Source organism: Phoenix dactylifera, chromosome 12, assembly GCF_051530095.1.
Source record: "Phoenix dactylifera cultivar Ajwa chromosome 12, Ajwa_hap1_PhDact_Kaust_v1.1, whole genome shotgun sequence".
Lineage (NCBI taxonomy): Eukaryota > Viridiplantae > Streptophyta > Magnoliopsida > Arecales > Arecaceae > Phoenix > Phoenix dactylifera.
Window position 1 is genome coordinate 3,678,258 of NC_143201.1, and position 20,957 is coordinate 3,699,214.

Here is a 20,957-nt window from a genome sequence, read left to right on the forward strand (position 1 = left end):
ATGGGGACTAGACGAGGGGGAGGGGGGTTATTGGGTAAATGGTGCAGCAAAGAGGACACCCGATGCCATCGAGAAGGGAGCACGGTGGGAATGGAGCTTTGATTTCATTAAAGTGGCCCAAATTCCAAATACACGGACGTCAATTAAATGCAGAGACCATATGCCCCTCGTCTGGTTTGTCTGGTGAAGACGCTATCTGGTCTACCGGTACTTAGGTAGTGCTAGTGTGACGTACTCATACGTGGAGTTCCTCCACGAGTGGAAAGGGTATGAGTAAAACTTGTCTGTTTGCATCGAACATTCTCCAGCAGAAGGAGCCCGGTGGGAGTTGCTGCGCGGGTGAAGTTCTCCTCATCCTCCTCTTTTCTTTTCTTTTTTTTTTTTTTTGGCAAAAAAAGAGAACATACGATGGTCTCATGCAATGCCGGCTCTTGATCTTGCATCAAAATCCCAGCATGAGATCAAGGATCGAAACTACATCGGACTATCAAATGATCTGATGAGCATGGAACTCGATATGTATGTATGCATCCCTTGCTCAATCTAGATTTACCATAGTTTGTTTAAATTCCTCCGTTATTGGGCTATGACAAGGGTAGGGCTTGTAAGTTGGATGCAACACGCTGCCAGGTGGTGATGGCGAAAGCTAAATGGACTTTGACGTGCCATGAAAGTTTTTGTTTGGTCTTAAATGCTAGAAGACTAATTTTTACTCAATTTTTGACATCTTTGATTATTATTAGCTAGGTCGAGAAAACTACCGAGGGCCTATTCAAGAAGTACCCCAGAAACCCGGCAAGGACGGTGGGGAAGTGAGCAGTGGAGGAAGAAAACGAGAGATTGGCAATGCGATGGATATGAATTGTTCGTACATGCCTCAGAGTGAGACAACACGGGTAGAATTTTAACAGGACAAGTAGAGTTAGATAGGATAGATTGGATAAAGTTATAAAAATTAATATTTTTTTATTATTTTTTTTAAAAAATGAAGAGCCATATATATATATATTCGAATATGATTTTACCATTACTCAAATCCACCTTGAATTCTTTAGGATTGAGTGAGACCCGCTCCATTAGAGAAGGATCTGATCAGGCACTTGATCGGACATGGTAAATTACGAATCCTAAGGAAGGGGCAAAAAGAGAGAGGAGAAGAAAACAAAGAGTTGCATGACTCAATCCACCTCAATCTTTTTCTAAAATATAAAGAAGAGTCTATTGATGAGGTCGGGGGTATCCTCTGGCCTCAGACCCTTAGCCCCCACCGAACTAGAACAGAAAAACGGCTGCATCCCTTGCGAGATATTGTCTGCTCTGGAGTTAATGTGGCGCCCTGAGACGATTTTGCCCTATAAAAGGTGCCTCGCAAGGAAAAGGATTTTCCCCTCCATTTAAGGCACAGATCTTTCTGCTATTCAGTCGATGTGGGACTAAGTCCGAGATTCTTTATTCCCACAACATCAGCCACCTTAGCGGAAAAGTCTATGCCAGGGTCAAGCGCTCTCAATGAAAACATCATTGATGAGGTCGGAGGTATCTCCCGGCCTCAAACCCTTAGCCTTCACTGAACTAGAACAAAAGAACGGTTGCGTCCCTTGCGAGGTATTGTCCGCTCTAGGGTTCCTGTGGTGCTCCGAGACGGTTTTGTTCTATAAAAGACGCCTCGCAAGAAAAAAAAATTTTCCTCCATTTAAGGTACATGCCTTTCCGCTATTTAGTCGATGTGGGACTAAGTCCGAAATCCTTTATTCCCACAACATCTACCAAGATATTTGCTTTAAAACCAAGGGAATTGAACCTACAAACTCTCGTGATGTCCCTCTCATCTCTCCTGCTCCCTAATGAGAGAAAAAATTCTGCTTTGAAGATGATGATGTGTATGCTTAATCTATTTTTGCATCATCGGAAACTGAATGAGTTTTTATATTATGTAGACGTATAGATTTGTGCATGTCCTCCATGTCACAGTCTCGTAGTCCTCTTTTGTTTTGTGGGGGTTCACAAATCTTACTCTACGTAAATTGGCGAAGTTTGTCAATTACGCAATGCAGCTTGCCGAGTTTTGTATAGCAAAGAAGAAGAAAGCTGAGGCTAGACTAGCGTATCTTATATGTTCCATTCATTCCTCTTGTCTAGAGTCCTCATTAGAGAAAAGAAATGTAGTGCTTGTTCGTGACTTTGTCCAAATTAAATCTTTGTTGTTATCACTTTTTTTTTCCACTAAGACGGATGGATCATACTGACGAGTACAGATATACCTAATACAATCAAAAAATAAAATACCTCAAAGTGGCAAGAACAACTCCCCATCTCCAGCCCATAGGGTACTGCCAGAGTGACTGGCTATATAAGCAGCCATCCAGTCCGCTGTCTTATTAGCTTTACGGAAAACATGCTTGACCTACAAGGCCCTTCCATTCCTCACCATTGTCCAGATATCTCGTAGTAAAAATTGGCCGCAACCATTACCCCTTAGGCTCTTCTGGATCTATCTGATGACTATGGCTGAGTCCCCTTCTAGGACAATGGAACTGCTCGTAAAACATACCGGACGTGATAAAGGCCCGCCCAAGCGGCTCTTAGCTCCGCACTCGGACCCGAAATATCATATAGTTAACTACCTCCGACAGCCATGATCCTGACAAATGGCTTCTGAATAACAAATTCCATACCACCCCGCGTACCCCTGTCGAAGACGAAGGATCTTGCTGTTATCTTTGATAGCTATGCCGTAGGATCTTTAGTCCCACATTTCCTTCAATCGAAGTCAGAAAGACCTTAGTACAAAATAGTACAAACCAACCATATCCCACTTGTAAGTGGAGGTGATGTATTATTTGAAGGTCTCATGTGACGTGCCGTCTCATGTTCAACTTTGACCTGGTTTTTGCAAATTAGAGTTAATATAAAAAAATATTTCCATTTGGCTAGTACATTTCTAGATGAGTATTTCAACAGTTCTTTGACACTAGGAAATGGTTTTTATTGCAAAGTACCCAAAAAAAAAAAAAAAACATATAGTAAAAGATTTTCTATTGATTCAAACGTTATACCTCTGGAATAGGGATAGAAGAAGAGAAAAAAAAAATCAAAGATTTCACATAGTATTTTTTTTTAATCGAAAAATCAATCTAATTGATTTTATACCCTTCGCTCGATGAGAAAATGGGTCAAATTTTACAGGATTAACAAACCTATGGAACTTAAGGAATGATGGAAAGAAATAAAAAGAAAAAAGAGGGAAAGAAAATCGAAATAAAATAAAAAATAAAAAAAAGGAGGGGGAGGGCAGAGAAGAAAGCTTTTTTTTTTATTAAAACATGTTCGTTCATTCCTACTACTTATCTTACTTTATTTTTTTTATTCTATCTTCCTGGAGTTCCTTCGCCGAAAAATTCTGTTTCAATTTCAACCATTTCTGTATTATATTTTATAATATCATATCCTTTATTTGATGATTTTATTGAAAATCATGTAAAGACAATTCTTATTTGATATAAATATTTGCGCTAATTATTTTTTGAGAGAACGAGAGTGCGATTTACTGATATTATAAATATCTAAGCTCAGATATTTAAAGATAATATGGACCTCCTAAAACTAGAACTAGAACCTTTTTGGTTGCGAAGAGATGTAATTATTAAGGTATATAAGCCTCAGTTCGCATGTGAAATTGACCATTATCAAAATGTATCAAGATAGAGAAAGCAAAGCAAGACTATCCAAAAATATAACATAAATATCATTATCAAAATCTAATAATCTGACAATATAACCAATGAAATGCATTGAACTGTTGGAGAAAAAAAAAAGAGCATTGATATGTTAAAATTTATAATTACAATTTCTTCATAGACGAGTTTATTTGGTTTAGAATTTCTTTTGTTTCTTTGTTTTGACTTTTTTTACTCATTCTTTTATCTGGTTTTGAGTTTTTTTTTATACTGCTAGTCCTATTAAATCCCAATAAATAGATCAAAACATAGTTTCTCATCTCTTATTAATTGAGACGAAACAAAATTTTAAGACGTATAAATCTCAAAGCACAAAAACAAAGCATGCTTTCATTTTATAAGATATAAACCTCAAATTTTACTTGTTAATTGAGTTTTGTTTGTTTTGATCATGTCTCCTAAGCGAGGCGCATGTTGAGGACGGATCGCATTATCCTTGAGGGAGACTCGGTCACGGTCGACTGGATCCGGAATTCGGGCAGTGACGGCGGCGGATTGTGATTGATTCATGATATCCGCCGACTTTTGGACGAGTATTCCTTCCACCGGGGCATTCACGCCTACAGAGAAGCTAACAGTGCGGCTGACGGATGGCATCTTTCGCAGCTCATTACTCCGGGGGTTTTACTTGGGACAACCTATCCTTAGTTCCATCATCTTTGTATTCTCTTATCCTTTTTAATCTTTTGGGCTGCATCCACATCCGTTGTGTGTGAGCCGCCATTGTACCCAACAAAAAAAAAGTTAAAGTAATCGAGACATGATATTAATTGTTGAATACTTGAATGTCAACAATTAGAGTCCCTAAAAGAATGGGCAACGCCCTAAGCTCATGCAACCTTTGATACCTTATAGTGAAGCTCTACACCCCATGCTAAAACAACCTCTAATACTCCAACAAAACATTAAATTTCAAGCCTTGGTTGGGAACTTTGGGAAAAAAATTCCAAAGAGTAGAATTACTCTAGTAATCCAGTGGTGTACCAAGTGAATGCTACAAGAAAAACAAACTAAAGTTTTCTGCAATTCAGTTGTTTTGATGTTCATAGGAATTGTTTTAGGAAATCTTCTTTTGTCAAATTAGCTGTGACAGATGACACAAATTGCTTTTGGATAAGACTGTTTCTAACCATCTGTGATTAATAAAAAAATATAGCTGAAAATCCATTTTCCACTGGCTATTATAGTTTGCCATTTCAACTAGATATCGCAATCAATCATTTCAACTAGTCATTGTAATTGGTCATTGACCGTTATGCATCAGATGTTGGACCTACAAATCCCTTCTCTCCTATTGCAAACATATTAATTCATCACCCTCTGTCTTCCACTGCCTCCCATCAAAGTTTTCCATAGCCAATATGGGCTGCATATTGTTATCTTTTTTTTTTTTTTTTTGGATATATTCATACCGCCATGTATGATATATTCGCCTTAGTGCAAAAAAAAAAAAAAAAAAAAAAAAAAAAAAAAAAAGCTGCATATGTCAAAGAAGTTTTTGAAAGCCATGAGTTCACTTTAAAAGGGAGTTTTGTGTGGAAACTCATGTTTTCAAAACACTTAACGCAAAATTTAATGGAGAAATCACTACAACAAAAAATAATATACTTGATAAAAAAAATTATCCCCAAAAACAATTTTGTCATAAAAAATTTCTGGTGACGAAAAAATCATCATGATGCTCGTCCAGAAAAGTATGTTGCTAAAGATATATGGTGACGATGCAATATTTCGTCAACAAATATATATTAATTATGATAAAAATATATTCATCACCAAATGGTAAAGTATTTAGTGATGATAGTTTTCGTCACAAAAAATTGACAATTTCATCACAATATGATATATTTTTCATCATCAAAGATTAATCTATAGTGATGTAAACAAACTCATCATCAAAGAGATTATATTTTTGTGGTAATATTATTCGTTACAAAAAATTAAAAAAAAACATTAATAAAGAATATTCTTCGTAACCAAAGATTAACTATAGTGACGTAAACAAATTTATTATTAAAAAAATTATATTTTTGTGACAATATCGTTCGTCATAAAAAGTAAGAAAATTTTATCACTAAAAAGTTCGATAAATTTTAGAGTTGAAAATAAGTTAAGAATTATCTAACCGAGTCCGTTTTGATGAATACTTTCTTAGTTTCATCATTGCAACCTAGATATGTCACTATGTCATACCTATGCTTTGATATTCATGTACCTTCACTCCAACATATGTGCTCCTCTTTCATACTTGAAACTATGTGGCTCATGGTATGCTGTACCGATCGGTACAGGTCGGTACCGGGCGTACCGTACCCGTACCGATGGATATCGGTATCGGTACGCCAGTGTCGGTACGCCTGACGTACCGCATACCGTACCATACCGACATTCGGTACGCTTATGCTAGTGCGGCACCGGTACGGGGTTCGGTACCGGTACGGCGAACCTCATTCAATCTATCTTGCATTATGGTTCCATGCACCTTTGTAAAATTAGCTCCCTATGAAAATAAAACTAATTTCCATATTTCATGGCTGAGATTAACATTGATGTTTTCTCATATATAAAATATTCCAACTCTTAAATCTATTGAATTGCTTCAAATTTAGCCAACTCTTCTACCTCATGGGTTACCAAAAACCTGTAGGAATCATACATAGCGTAAAAATCTTCTATTGCTTAATTCCTAGAGCAAGTTCAAAATTCGTTGGCTCTTTCATCCTATAAAAATTAAATAGCGTCTTTGAAACTTGGCATAAGTATTTCCCTGATTAAGCTCCTCCTACTCCAGATTTTCTTTTGGACTTGATTAATCTTTTAACTTATCAATTTTGTCATTTTCCAAGTCTTTTGCTTCTCTTGCTTTGTATCCTCATCTTCAAACCAGTCTTGCTCCTCACTCATATTCTTTGGAAATCCTAGAACTAGAACCCATTAATTGAGCAAACTTGATATCAAATCCCTTTGATATATATCATCAAAGTTTAAGCAAACACTTGCAAAATGATCACAAACTTTCTTTGACTTCTCTACGTTCTTCCTTGGATCTCAGCATCCACTTTTTTCTTGCTTTTGCATTATCTAGAGCGCCTGTCGGCATCATTCCATCCAAAATATCATATAATAAATTGTATCTCAAGTTTGACTTGACAATAGAAATCCAATAAAAATAACTGATCATCCTCAACTTAAGAAGTGGGATGGCAACAATAAAATCGACCCTTATAGAAGTGCTAATAATTGTCATCACAATTCAAATATCAAATCACAAATAGAATCCACACATTTGCACTAAGGTACAACAAATTACTTGAATTCTAAAACTCATAAACACAAGACTCACCATCATTGAAACTCCTAGCTCTGATACCATATAAAGTGGCTTGATCGTTAAAGAAAAGAACGAGCCTAGCCAATATACAAAAGTAAATTTGCAATAGTAATGTTGAAGATAGAACTAAAATAAAACTTTACTAATATGAAACTTATAGAACTAAGCCAAGCCAATGCTCTTAGCTTCTACTCTCTTGCACCAATGGACATCCAATGCAAAGCATTAAAGGATGCCAGACATGGGCACACTAATGCTCTTTCCTCTGATGCCCCAAGGGAACACTCTTTCCATGAAAATGTGGATCCATGCACAATTTTTTTTATATCTAAGGGTTTGTTTGGTTCGCGAAAAGCATTTTTCCTCCTATAAATATGATTTCTGAAAAGCAGATTCATAGGAATAGAATGCCTGAAAAAGTACTTTTGGCATATTTGGTTGACAATGAAAAAGTGACAGATTTACAGAGTGCTTATGTTTGGTTGACCATCCACTTTTTTGGAAAAGTTATGTATAATTCCTATTATATCCTTAATAAAAATTAAGTCTTTAATGCCTCTTTATTGCTGAAGGGTCTTTTTGGAAAAAAAATAAAAATGGAGTGATTCTCGACTCATGGGAAAGTAACTTTTTCATGTTTTTCATAGGAAAGATTTTTTCATGAAATGTAGGAAACATATTACCATGGAAATACAACTTTTTCATCTCTCTCCTTTGAAAACTCCAACCAAACAAGAGGCATCTCATTATTTTCTCATTGACCATACTTTCCCTTGTTCTTTTCCCGCGAACCAAACGAGCCCTAAAGCTCATCAAAAACCTAGTGCTACTAGGAAACTAGTTATAAAGTGATTCTAATATCATTCTTTTAAAAAATAAAAATAAGAATATAAGAAAGGATTTTACGACGCTAATATGAAGACAAAGTTTCCCGGCCCACCTTTCCCTAGTGGGCCGGAAAAACGTCTCTTACAAATACCTGTGAGTGGTATCCTCACCAGAGGCGGTCAAGATATCCCAAAGCTTCATTGCGCCTAGGGCTACAGCCTTTGCGGCCTCTTTGGCTCCTTTCAGGAATCTCTCTCTCTCCCCTCCCACACCCCTGCATCCCCCCCGGCGGTTCCTTGGCAATGGAGCCAGCCGAAGAGGCCGAGGGAGGGGCGCCTCAAGGAGAGCTCCAGGGGGATCCAACTGAGAGAAAGCGGGAGTCTTTGGAGGAGATGCTCTCGAGGCACAGGTAGTTAACAACGAAAAGTCGTGACCATTTTCTCTGTTTTTGTATTTGTTTGTTTTGGTTCTGTGTTTTAGATTGCTTATTTACTTGGTTTAATTCAATTCATGGGTTTTCTCTGGTTTTTGGGAGGACAGATAATAGTTGTTGGAAGCCTATTTGCTTCTTTATTGGAAATCTAATCTGTTTTACTGATTGGTTGCTTTCTCCCTGGGCTTTGTGTAATGATTGTATTAATAAAAAATGTTTTTTTGGAAGCATTACAAGTGGGTCCGTTTCTTTTTTCATTACGAGATTATCTTAAGATGCTTATTTTTTTTGTTTTTTAAATAATTCAGACGTTTATTTGCTTTCTTGTCTATTATTTTGACGGTGGTTAGTGGGTTAAAAATTTTAATTAATAGATGAATATATTACATTATGCTTTTTGTGAACAGTGCTTTCTTTAAGAAGTTTATGTAAGTAGGTTCTCTTGGTGGATGTTTTTGTGTTGCATCTTGCATAGTCTGTGTTCTCGTTCTCATGATGAGTTGATTTGTCTGCAAAACCTTGATAGTGCTTGAGAAGTTTGTAATAAATTATTGCTAGTATCATGATGTGGTGCAAGTTTGGCATGAAGTTTTCAAAATACGATCAGATTGATTTTCAAATAAGATTTGAATCATAGTTCTGAATATCAAATGTTTCTCTATAGCATATACGTTGTGCCTTAGGGCTGAATGCAAGTCCTTCTATCAAATATGCCGTCTTTGTTATCTTTGAGACTAGCCTAAGGGACCCTATAGGTTACATCACAAATATCTCTCCCACATAGTTGCCTTGTTCAGGAATCTGGCACTGATTTAAATGATTGGTGTTAGGCGAGAGCTGGTCATATTCTCCAAGTTTGATGGGATAAGGCTTCTTGGTTTGATGATTAGAATTAAATTTGAGTTGATAAAACAGTTGATTTAGTAAGTCACTGATGCTTATCTCACTGATATTCTTAAAGAGAATACAATTTAGGTTAAATGTTTGAAATTCTTACAAATGTAATGCCAGTTATTTACATATTATCAACATCTAGGATGGAAATATGTAGGTGCTGTATATGGACATATACTGATTGATTTATGAAAAATCATAGGAGAACCACTAGTAATTTGATGAGTAATTGCATTTGATGATTTCTGGAATGTGAGAAAAGGCTAGATGATTGGAGGAGTATGATAGTGGTTCTTTAATATTGTAGTAGGATAGTGATGTAGGATGGACCTTGAGTTCGTAAGATCAAAGGATTATCTAAGATTTCGGAATATACTTCATTGCCTGAGCATTCTCTTGATCTAAAAAATAGAAATGCTATTTTAAGGGACTTTGGTCATTTCAACTTTCCAAGAGGTTTATATGTTTACATGTTGTCATATGTTTGGGGCTGGACTCAGCTGGATTTCATTCATTTTTCATGGCAAGATTTTAGGTAATAGTATGTAGATTAGATGTCCATGTTTTTGTCTGTTGGTAGTCTACATAAACTTCCATGAAGAAAATTTTAGGCAAACTTTGATTTGATTTGACAATATTAAATTTATCATGATAAATCGCACCTGTTCCTCTTCTCTTCTCTGTTTTCTTTTCTATTTGTTTTACTTCTGCATTTTGCATAAATTTGTTCTTGCCTTTCCATGACACTTGGGTCAAGGATTGGCACTTTTAGTTGATGATCTGCATTCATAATTTTTCAAAATTCCTAGAAAGAAGTGTTGTACAATTCTTTTGCCTAATCTTCAAGCGAACACAAATTGGAATATATCAATAGTTCTATTCTGTTAAAATAGATGGCAAGGCATATAAATTTTGGAATCACACTGTTGATTTTGATTTGAAGTTCTTGAACATGTATAAGATAAATTTCAAAGGCCTGCATGCTTCTATGTCTGAAATCATATCACAACTTTATATCACACTATTAATAGATTTTGTGGTCCACTTGATAGTAGGTAAGGGAGCTCTTGAACAATTAATTCTGTGCATTTTAAGATAGTGCAGATCATGATCAACCATATGAATCCTTCATCTAAAATGCACATAATTGATTATTTAATTTTAGACCTATAAAATTGAAGCCTCCATCCTGTTGAAATGAGAGTAGCTTCTCTCCCTTTGTTTCTCTTTCATTTGGTTATACTTCAGTGAGGTCAGCCAGATTCAAGGGCAAATCTAGTCAAATGAAATTCAAAGATGGTTCCAACATTGATACACGGCACACGCATTGGTTGGTGTCTTGAATGTCAAAACTGTATAGAAACCAAAATTCAGATATATTGGAGACTTCTTGTGCATGCAGTTATCCCAAAGTGAATGGTACAAATAGAGCTAGCAAATTAGAAAGCGTTGAACAAATTGAGAATTCGATCCACTAATCATGATATAGGCATCTACGTGCAAACCAAAATCCAACTATTTGGTTTCATCTAATCGATAAATCAAACGAAAACATTATAAAAGCCATCAGAACTGCTGATTTTAGGATCAATTAATGCATAAAGGGTGTCCAAACATGTAATTTTTGGCTTCTAGCCAATATAGCCATTGTAGTTATCATCCAACAGTTTTTAGATTTTTCATTTGAAATTTTGTCCATTTTCAGTCGCAGAATTATATCTGCAAGGATTTTTGCAACAATTTTTAGTCACAGAATTATATCTGCACTAAAAGTTCCATTTTCAATTTAATTGCATCTACATATTTCAAATTCCATAACGTTAAATTGGAGTTTGGATGAGCATTATTCAAGTAACATATGATTTGGGGTTCCTTGATGAGACATGTCTTTTAAAATTATTAGAAATGCAAAATAGGTTTATATAGGGCCTATTTGGTACTTTTTTTTCTTATTTCTTTTTTTTTTAAAAAAACAAAAACATGGAATCCAATGCAAAAAACATGTTTAGTTACCTTATTTCTGTTTTAAACAACTTTTATTATTTCTGGAAAAAGAGAGTGAAAATTTTTTACTTCTATTTCTTTTAAAAATGGGTTTTCACCCTTCTCACCCTCAACCCCGTTGCCCCCACTCAACCACACCAGCTCCTTGGGCCTTACCGGCTATCTCGCCGCCCAATGTCAAGCTATCCCTCATCCCCAACTGTGTTGCCGGCCCCATCATCACTTGTCCTCTGTCGCTCTCTCGACTACCTCTCCACCCGATGTCAAGCTTTCCCTTATCGTCGACCATGTTGCCAGCCCCATCCTCCCTCTCTATCCCTTATCATCGGCCCTCATTGTGTGTGTGTGTGTGTATGTATATGTATATGTATGTGTATATATATATATATATATAGATTGGACCAAACATGTTTTCTGTTGTCAGAAATCTAGAAAGAAAATAGAAATAGAATTTATGTTTCCAGATTTTTTTTTATAAAAAAAGTGACAATAATGCCAAATGCAGCCATAGTGTAAGTTACTATGGCCTGTAAGTGTTGGTGGATTGCTTTATTTAGTTGTAAATTAATTTAGTGTTGTTGTTAATTTTCCCAAATCAATCATTTAGTATATCTTTCTTAGGATTCGTGATATTGCCAAACAGTAAGTTCATCTCCAAGATATTGATGAATATATTCAAAAATATGGTTAATTTTTAGTTTTTCTTTTTTTTTTCTATGTATACATATGGTATATGTACATGTGTGTTGGATTTTGTGCTTTTGTTGCTACCTCTAGCTTTAGGGTTTATTCAACAATGGTGTTTTTGGCTAAAATCAACTTTTCATCCTCTTTCCTGAACATATGATCTAAAATCACATTGTTACTATTTGTATATCTAGTTGACAAGGAGTTATCTATGTTACTGTATGAGTTCTCCCTGCCTTATGGACAACGATCATAATTTCCTATGCTTAAAGCAAATATATGTGTTATTGTTGTTTGTGAATAATCTTTTTGGACAACCATGCTCAACCAAGAAATAGATGCGATGTTCAAACAGCGTGACATAATGCCTGGCATTTTACTGATTGAAAGGAGAGTTTATTTTTTTATTTTTGATCAGATCCACTGACTTTCTTAGTTCAAACAAATCTAAGGGCGAAGGTGTTCTTGTTGTTGTCATAGAATAATGTTTTCTGGCATGTTAACTCAGCATTTTAGTGTTTTCTTGGTATCTATTTTGGTATAGACATGCTGACTACTATGGTTTTTAATTATAGAAATCTTTAGGTAGATTAGCAGTTATTGTTTTTGTGATTTTCATATGAAAAAGATTGGACTTTGATTGTTTTTAATACCTTGGTGGATTGTTGTTTTATAATTTCTCTCTTCTTCCTATATTTCCTTCCTTTTTTTTTTGCTGGTTTTCTCATTCATCACCAATATAGTCTACTTATTGTGCTTTGTCACTCTGACAAGAAAACACTTCCTTTGTTGTTTGATTAGGTGGTCAGACTACAAGATTGAGATCATATTATAATATCAATTATATAACTAAGACATCTAGCTGGATCCTAAGTATTGCCATCCTCGTCATTGTGATTTTTATGTTGGATAATAACAACTTAGGGTTAATTGGCAAGCCCGAAATATTACAAGACTTAAGTGCCACACAGTTTCTGCCACAATAAAGAGGCTGCATTTTGATACCTATCCCTGGCATAAAACATCACAGTGATATGCTATTGTACAAGTTGATATAGTTTGTTATGTGGCTGGACTGCAATTTAAAAATGAAGAAATCTTTATAAAGTACATTATTTCATTCAGGTGGGTTTGCTTCCTTATTTTTAATGTTGTAAACCTTTTTGGTCTCTTCTAAGCTTTTTTTTCATTATGTTTATTTGTTTGATCCAATATAAGTTGATTTATGTTGGTTTGTGACTAAGAATTCTTTAAACTATAGTAGATATTCAGTGTCACTTTTGTACACTAATGTTGCAAGTCTAATATGATTCCAATGCTAGAAGGATCAAGATATTTTTTGGATGTTTGGACAATAGTAGATGCAATAAAAAAAAAGCAAATTAAAAGATTTGACCATATCATCTCAGCATGCGGTCACCGTCTTTTTGGAACTTCATATATCTCTCATGTCAGTGCTTGCCACTATCTAGCATAATATGATATGATGCACAATGCCATGCCAACCCCAAGTTTCCAAGGGCATAATATGCGATGAACTACTGCTAAAAGCTTTAACTGTAAATGGATTAAATGCAATAGGAATTTGTGAGACGGTTTTTTACAGCTGATGTTATTTGGAATCCTTATCGGGTCCATATATCTTGATATCTGGCTTCATACGGCATCAATCTTGAACCTGCATTCTGAATCTCCTTCAGAAAATAATGCACACATTTGATTGTACGTTCAAGCAATCACCATCATTCATACTGGAATGAACTGTATTTAAATGAAACTGGATCCAGCCGTGTAGATGAAGGTAAATAGAAGGAAGTACGAAAGGGCCAGAGGAAGGAAAAACTTTTAAAATTAATAAAGTAGTTGAAATAGATATTCATGAATTAGATCTCATGCCCATTTCATTCTCAGAAGAAAAACACAATAGAAAAGTTGAGTTAAAGCATAAAAATAGACCAGATGAGGGTGGAAATGACAGGAAGAACAAGTAAACAATGACTATATGCCAAACATGAATAAAATGATGGTCACTGCCTGATACCCATTCTTACAGAGATTGTTTGGTTTAAACTGAACCAAATGAAATAGGAATATTATGTTGGTCAAGAAATATTACTGAGGACATGAAGGATTAGTTTTGGTATGAGGATAGATGTGTTTATGTGAGCCTAAAGCTAATTCATATACTGGATATTTCTCTAAGGAATATCAGATGAGTTGAAAAAGAATTAGAAATCTCATTATGGAAGGAACAGAGAAAATGAAAACAATTTGGAGGACATAAAATGACTTATTAGTATCACTTATCACATTGCTACCTGTTTCTATGTTATTTGAAATGCCAACTTGAATGGCTGAAATGGGTTGCTGGAATTATGAATATATTTCCTTTTTGTCTGTTACGAATTGTGACAGGATTTTAAGCCGAAGGAAAGGAAGATGAGTTAAGAAATTGATGGTGGATTACCGGTTAAGCAAGATGTGATTCTCTTCTAATATGGATTTTTAAAGGAAAAAAGAGGGGTTATATGGTGGTTTATGGCCTATTACTGCTCCTAATTCTAATGAAGCTGACTAAAGAGTGCTTATTCCTTCCCTTACAGATTTGGTGGGCAGATTGATTAACATTGCTAAACAAGCCATCGAGAAGGGGTGCCCTGTAGTTAATTCTTACTGTCCCATGGGCTACTTTATTAAGTTAGATTCTGATAGAAGATTCCTTTGTCCAGTTGAGCAGTCTCGCTAAATGGATTAGAGGGACTGATTAGCTAGACAAAAGGGTGGGCGATTTACACAGGAACCTTGATGCCACAGTTAACTATCAATTTGTAATATGTGAGATTGTCTCGCAGCTTCTGTGCTTCAACATTTGTGAGTTAGAGAATGGATTCCACATTCATGAGCTTGCCACCGATTACTTTGATTGCTCTCCATTGTGAAAATTGTGTTTGCATCTGCCTATAAATTTCTCTTAATGCTCTATTGAAATTACTCTATTATGCATAATCCCGAACTAATTGAGATTCATGGGGCATAAGGCATATTCTTCCTTTTGGGGTGCACAGCTAAAGAATATTCAAGTTGTCATAAGGGCATTTGATCGCACGAGATTGTAACAGTACAAGTGTGATCTCCTATTATGTTCACATTTCATTTTACAGTATCGAATTGAATCCTCACTGTGTGGCAGCTAGTATTCAAATGTCAGATGGCAAAGAAAGGTGATAACTGTATCACTAAAAAATGTTTTAGATTGTATCTGAACCTTTGGAATTTGGATGCTAATAATGACAGCTTGAAATTTATTTTGATTTTATAACATCATTCAAATTTGGCAGGCACACATTTTAATAAGGGTGGGGAGAATGGTGTAGTGACTCACCTCTTAGCAAGGATGGTGAGGGTAGACTGTTTTTTTTTTTTTACTGTAATGAGGGCAAACTGTCTGTTAATGAGGTTGCTAACAAGGACGGTAAATGCAGATATAGTCAAGAGATGCTCAAGTTTTTCTATTTAGGAAAATCAACACCTCTAAGGCAAGTAATGGAAATATTTTAAAAAAAAGAGAAGCAAAAATCTCCTTTGGTTCCTTAGATTCTAGCAACAAGCTATACACGTACTTTTCCAAATGAAAACTGCTAAATGAAGAGTCCTCTGACATTCTTGACATCAAGAAAGAAACCTGCCAAATCTACCCACGTCATGATGTTTGTTTAATAGTAGCTTGTTTCTCAACATCAGCAAACCATCTAAACCCCTAAGCTCTGATGGGAACATTTCTGCTTTGCTCTTGACTGTTTGTCTTTTTCAGTATTCTCTTGATGTATTTTCATATCATTGCCCATCCTGTATAAGTCATGTTACACTGAAAGTTCATGTTACATGCTTCATAAATGATTATAGAGAGACATCAAATTTTTACTGCACAGAGGATTTTAAGGATACATGAATCACGTCGTCTTTTCTGAATTTGTTTAAACTTTAAACTTTCATTTAACTAAAGTATCTGGTTCTTTTCTTCATTTCAGCTTTTTTCCTGCCAAAATTAATGGACTTCCCAACTGCATGAAGACTGTAAGAGTAGTGAAAGCAGTCATAAGCATCAACACCTTATTACAATGTTCAGATTTTCATGGAACAAACTTCTAAAAATCTGTTAAGATCTTTGACTTGTCTCCCTTGAAATATGCTAAAACCTGTGCTGCAGGAAATTGCTAAGTCTAGTAGATTAGTGATCCGACAGAAACTTCTTGCGGATTCCTTGCATTGTAGTTCAGATCAAAAGGTTTTTCTTGTTCAGGGGATGAATGTGTCAACATTGAGATGTCAATTTTTGTTCACAAGAGTGGAAATAGTTGAAAAGAATTTTGGATGGATCATGTATATGCTTGTTTCTAGAATATGGATGTAATAAAATTGTGTTTATCTCATATGTTTTCATTTTTAGTTAGATTGACAAATCTCTTTGGATTATGAAGTTGTTCTCTTACTTGTTAAGTCCAAATATTTCTGTTTTTACAGGCAAGAAATCGCCAAACTTCAAAACAAAGAAATGAATCTCAAAAAAGCAGCCGCTAAAGGCAGCAAAGCTGAACAGAAAGCCAAGAAGAAGCAAGTAGAGGATGAGATATCTCGATTGTTATCCCAACTTAAAGCTAAGCATTCAGAGGAACTTGCTTCGTTAGGCTACAAAACCACTGACAGCTCAGAGAAGGGCAGTCTAGATAGTTTGGTAAAAGCTATAGCTGGTGTTTCTGTCACTAATCACAGTGAATCCACAAAGCCCAGCAAGGGAGCAAGGAGGCGTGGGAGAAGAGCTCAAGAAGCAGCAGCTAGAGAGCAGAGGATACAGGAAGAACAAAGTAACATCATTAGTGATCGTATGATTGAAAATGAGAGTTTGGAGAGAAAGCTAGAGCCTCTTGGGTTGACAATTAAGGAGATCAAACCAGATGGTCATTGTTTATACCGAGCTGTTGAAGACCAATTATCACTCCACTCCAGAAATATCTCACAGTATAATTACCAAGAGCTCCGAGAAATGGCTGCTAATTACATGAGAGAACATGCATCAGACTTTCTCCCATTTTTCCTATCAGACAGTAAGATCGAGATGGATTCAGATAGCTCACCCATAGAAAGATTTGAGAAGTATTGTGAAGAGGTTCGGACCACAGCAGCTTGGGGAGGACAGCTTGAGCTTGGTGCTCTTACACATTGCCTCAACAAACATATTGTGATATATGCAGGGTCTTTTCCTGATGTGGAGATGGGGAAGGAATATATATCTGATACTGGAAGTAGTGCAAGCAATTCAAGCATCTTGTTATCATACCATAGGCATGCTTATGGGCTTGGTGAGCACTACAATTCAGTGGTTCCCTACGGAAAGAGGTAACAGCAGTTTTTTTTTTTTTTTTTTACATATCATAAACAACTTGTCAAGTTGTACAAAAACCCATCTGTGGTTTTGTTTGGAATCATTATGGTTGGTTTGATCAATTGTTCGATGTTCACCTGATCATTAAAGTCGATTAACAATCTTATAGTAACTTATTTTTTCACATTTAATAATTGCAGAAATGTGAAGCAATAGATCGGTTTATACGAGATATTTGGTAAAATATGACTCTATTTGCTCCATGAGCGTATTTCTTGATGGGTGCATTTATGCTTGATAAAGCCATCCAGATACTTATTTTTTAACATTTACATTTTCTATTCAGGAAAAATGTTTGCGAGGCTTCTTCACATACCCAACCGTGCAACTGATTGAGTTTCATGACATGTACATATAGGTTATATAGACATTTAAGATGCCGTGGCATTAAGAATTAGACATATAGATCACTTTTTAGATTTGGATTGTTAAAATTAAAGGGAAATGTTGCATAACTTGCCGAAGTATGGCAACAATTCCCCCTGTAACCACCTCCATGACTCTTCTCTGTTTACACGTGTAGTGCTAGACAAAAGATCTTCACTATTTGTCTGAACTTCTGTTGAAACCACCTCTCTGTTTTCTTAATGTCACATGTCAATGGAATGTTTTTTTTTTTTTTTTTGTAGTTTTAAATTGCAGTGCTCCTGTTAGAACCTTGGAGCATCTAAGCTTGTTAACATCAGATGGTAGGTTGTAATACCAGCTGGTAGGTTTAGCTATGTTGCTGCATTAGGATGCAGTTGGATCAGGTCAGCTAGATCTTTTTTCCCCAATTATCTGTTAAAACAAAATTCTCTTACATAAAAAAAAAGTTCGACTTTCATGGATTTGCACACCCCTATAGTTGGGATGTCCAATTGATGCAGCATAGTTTTAGTTAGCAGTCTAGAGTCAGGTAGTTATATTCTTTGTCCTTCATATACTGCCTATTGCTATATTTTTAGGCATTTAATTAGTTATAATGAGTCTCTTAGGTTGTTTTGAGTTATTTTTAGTTTCTAGGGCCTGAATTCTGGGTTTTTGGATGTCTATTGGACAAATGGTTGAGGTTAGAGATCAACCATGGTGTTCTTTTAGTTTTAATTTTTGCAATTAATGCTAATCAGTTCATTTGTGACTGGAATTGTTTTTAATTTTAAAGATGCTAATCAGATAAAGCATCGAAGAATGGGGAATTCCTCTTAAGTTGAAGCTAAAAGATGTGCATATCGAACCATCTTCTCTAACCGACACAAAGACGAGAAGAATGGGGAATTCCTCTTAATTTGAAGCTAAAAGATGTGCATATTGAATTGTCCTCTTTACTGAAAGAAAGATGGAAAGAAAAAGAAAGTAATGAAGTAAGGAAAAAAAAAGAAAGAGAAGTAAAGAGGGGCTTGGCTACTCTTGTCAACTGTTCCCCTCTACAATATTCCCTCTCTCTTATGTCAGCAGATCCAATCATCAATTCTTAGCAGCCTGGTCATAGTGGTTTATCTGGTTCTTAGGTTTTAGACATGTTAAAGGTAGAAATTTGGTTCTTCTTTGCTGCCTTCTCTCCTTTTTCCTCCTCTCCTCTTTTGGTTGTTGATATATTAGCTCGAGGCTTGAAGGTCACCTCTAGACTGTATTTATACTCTCTGTGCATAATTTTGTGTCTGAAGTTTGAAGGTTGGATTTATACCTAACAAGATTGGATTAAGCTTCAGATGTTTGCCTATTTGTTAATCCTGTCCATTGTAGGCTTGCATAGTAGGTGTGCCATTAAAGTTGATTAGTTGGTTCATTTTTGCATTTCTGAGGTGGAAAGCTTTGTGAATTGAGACCCATGTATGCAAGTTACAATCAGATATTGGATGCATAAAGAGATGTCAGTTGAAAAAATAAAGCTTTGGTTCCTAGATGTGGAGTCTAGGATATTAGGCAGCTTCTTCTCTTTTTCACTCCACCTGGGGTCCCGTAGACTGTAATGACAAAGGGCTTCCCTTTTGAAACAACTCCAAGTCTGCTTCGCAGTTAAACAAGTGCATCCAAAGATGGAGGCTTCAAAGTAGGGTGGGGTGCAGGGAGATTCTTCCCATTTCTTCTTTCCTTATTGACCTTAGCATGCACCAAATTCCTCCACTCCCATTCTTATTGGCATCATCAATGCTGGTCTTTTATATATAGCTAATGCCACATCCTTCATAACTTGTTTTGTCCAAACAACCAAGAGTTGAGTGAATTCAAGTGCCTAATCACTTCATGGAAATTTTTAGACAGCTTGACCCATTATCCTTGTACCTATCTCCAATGTACCATCCTTCCATTCTCTTTTCTTTTTGAGGGAAGACTATCGTTCCATTTGTCATCGTAGTGTATATTAGCATTGATGCACTATGAAGACATAGCGTATATTACCATCCAGCTTAGTGATTTTAAACCTGTTCTTGAGAATAGGTTTCTACGATCATCCTAGGCACTGATGTTGGGTTAAAATTTCGGGACAAAAATGCCTCTTAATCTAGTTGGAAAAATTATGTCCACAAACACGGGACTCTAGAAAAAAATTTTCTTGCTGGGAAGGGTTTGATAATCCCATAAAAAATTATTCTAGTGTCTCCTAAAGTTACTTTAACAGGTTTTGATCAATTTTTGGCCTTGTTGAATTAGTTTAGAATGATAGGTTTTGATAATTTGATTTATGTTCGTGGGTGTTTTTTTATGATTTATTTGAGAATTCAGTTTAATACTTGCAAAATATATGGAATATATCAGAGGTAGTTTGAGTATTACATGTTCTTGGATTTCTGAAGTGGAGATAGTTCCCATTTGCAACTGATTAAAGCTACTAACAATAGCAACATTAGCTTTCTAAAGTGGAAGGGTGTGGACTGGGGGAAGGAAAACATAATGCATTGCTTTTAGGTGAAGCCATGCTTGAATTTTGTCTCTGATGGTCCATCTTTTGGGACCAAGGTAGATCCAAATGATTAATGCTTTGGGATGATTAGGACCTACAATACGAAAACTCGGAGATTTTGCAATTTTCTTCTTAAATTGTCCTTTATAATTACCTCGATCATTTAAGTGTGTATATTCTTTTTGATGAGATTTGTTAGTTATATTTATTATTATCATAAATCAAATGCTTCGATTGGGTTTGATGTTCAATTCTTCAAGATTCCAAAGGACACAACAAAAAAAGCCTTCATGAAAAAAAAGGGGGAAACATTAAAGATTCCGAACCAAAAAAAACAAGGTGATACATTTATTATGTTACACATTTCAAGTTTTCAAATTGTAAAGGCCCACTCTCATGACCCCTAACTGAGTACAATAGCCCAAGCCCTAGGACCACCATGTCATAATGTTTCCAAAATTTAATACTATAAAAAGTTAGCTAACTATATTCAACAAGCAAAGTGTACCAAACATCAACACTTGGATATGGGGAGCAATGGTGATCTATAAAGCCTAGCCTATTTGACAGGTAATCTTTTTGTTTGCGATCATGGTGGGGAAGTTGAAATCTTCCATCGGCATTGGAACTTCGAATCGAGCATGCTAATAATCGAAAGTAAAGGAGGTGAGCATGACAAAATTTGAGTGAAATCTAAGCAAAAGGAATCTCAACTTTTC

General features: G+C 35.7%; 1 protein-coding gene across 4 annotated transcripts; it reads left to right on the forward strand.

The window, feature by feature from the left end:
• The first annotated feature begins 8,075 nt into the window (after nt 1-8,075).
• Nucleotides 8,076-17,942, forward strand: LOC103719399 (OVARIAN TUMOR DOMAIN-containing deubiquitinating enzyme 5-like). Of its 4 annotated transcripts, XM_039118275.3 has the most exons (4): nt 8,076-8,305; nt 16,436-17,308; nt 17,495-17,532; nt 17,641-17,942. In XM_039118275.3, exons 1-3 carry the CDS (start codon nt 8,199-8,201, stop codon nt 17,508-17,510), a joined length of 996 nt encoding a protein of 331 aa, XP_038974203.3. In that variant the 5' UTR covers nt 8,076-8,198; the 3' UTR covers nt 17,511-17,532; nt 17,641-17,942. The 4 variants fall into 4 exon arrangements, with proteins under 4 accessions (XP_038974203.3, XP_026665158.4, XP_088564360.2 ...); XM_026809357.4 differs by lacking the exon at nt 17,495-17,532 and having other exon boundaries at nt 17,641-17,817; XM_088708234.2 differs by lacking the exon at nt 17,641-17,942 and having other exon boundaries at nt 8,078-8,305; nt 16,436-17,524.
• Nucleotides 17,943-20,957: the final 3,015 nt, after the last annotated feature.

Excerpts from the sequence above, each read along its gene's own strand:
- LOC103719399 (XM_026809357.4), top strand. The coding sequence starts at position 8,199 with ATGGAGCCAGCCGAAGAGGCCGAGGGAGGGGCGCCTCAAGGAGAGCTC. Across the intron at positions 8,306-16,435 it reads GAGATGCTCTCGAGGCACAG|GCAAGAAATCGCCAAACTTC; the intron begins GTAGTTAACAAC and ends CTGTTTTTACAG. Across the intron at positions 17,309-17,640 it reads GTGGTTCCCTACGGAAAGAG|GAAAAATGTTTGCGAGGCTT; the intron begins GTAACAGCAGTT and ends TTTTCTATTCAG.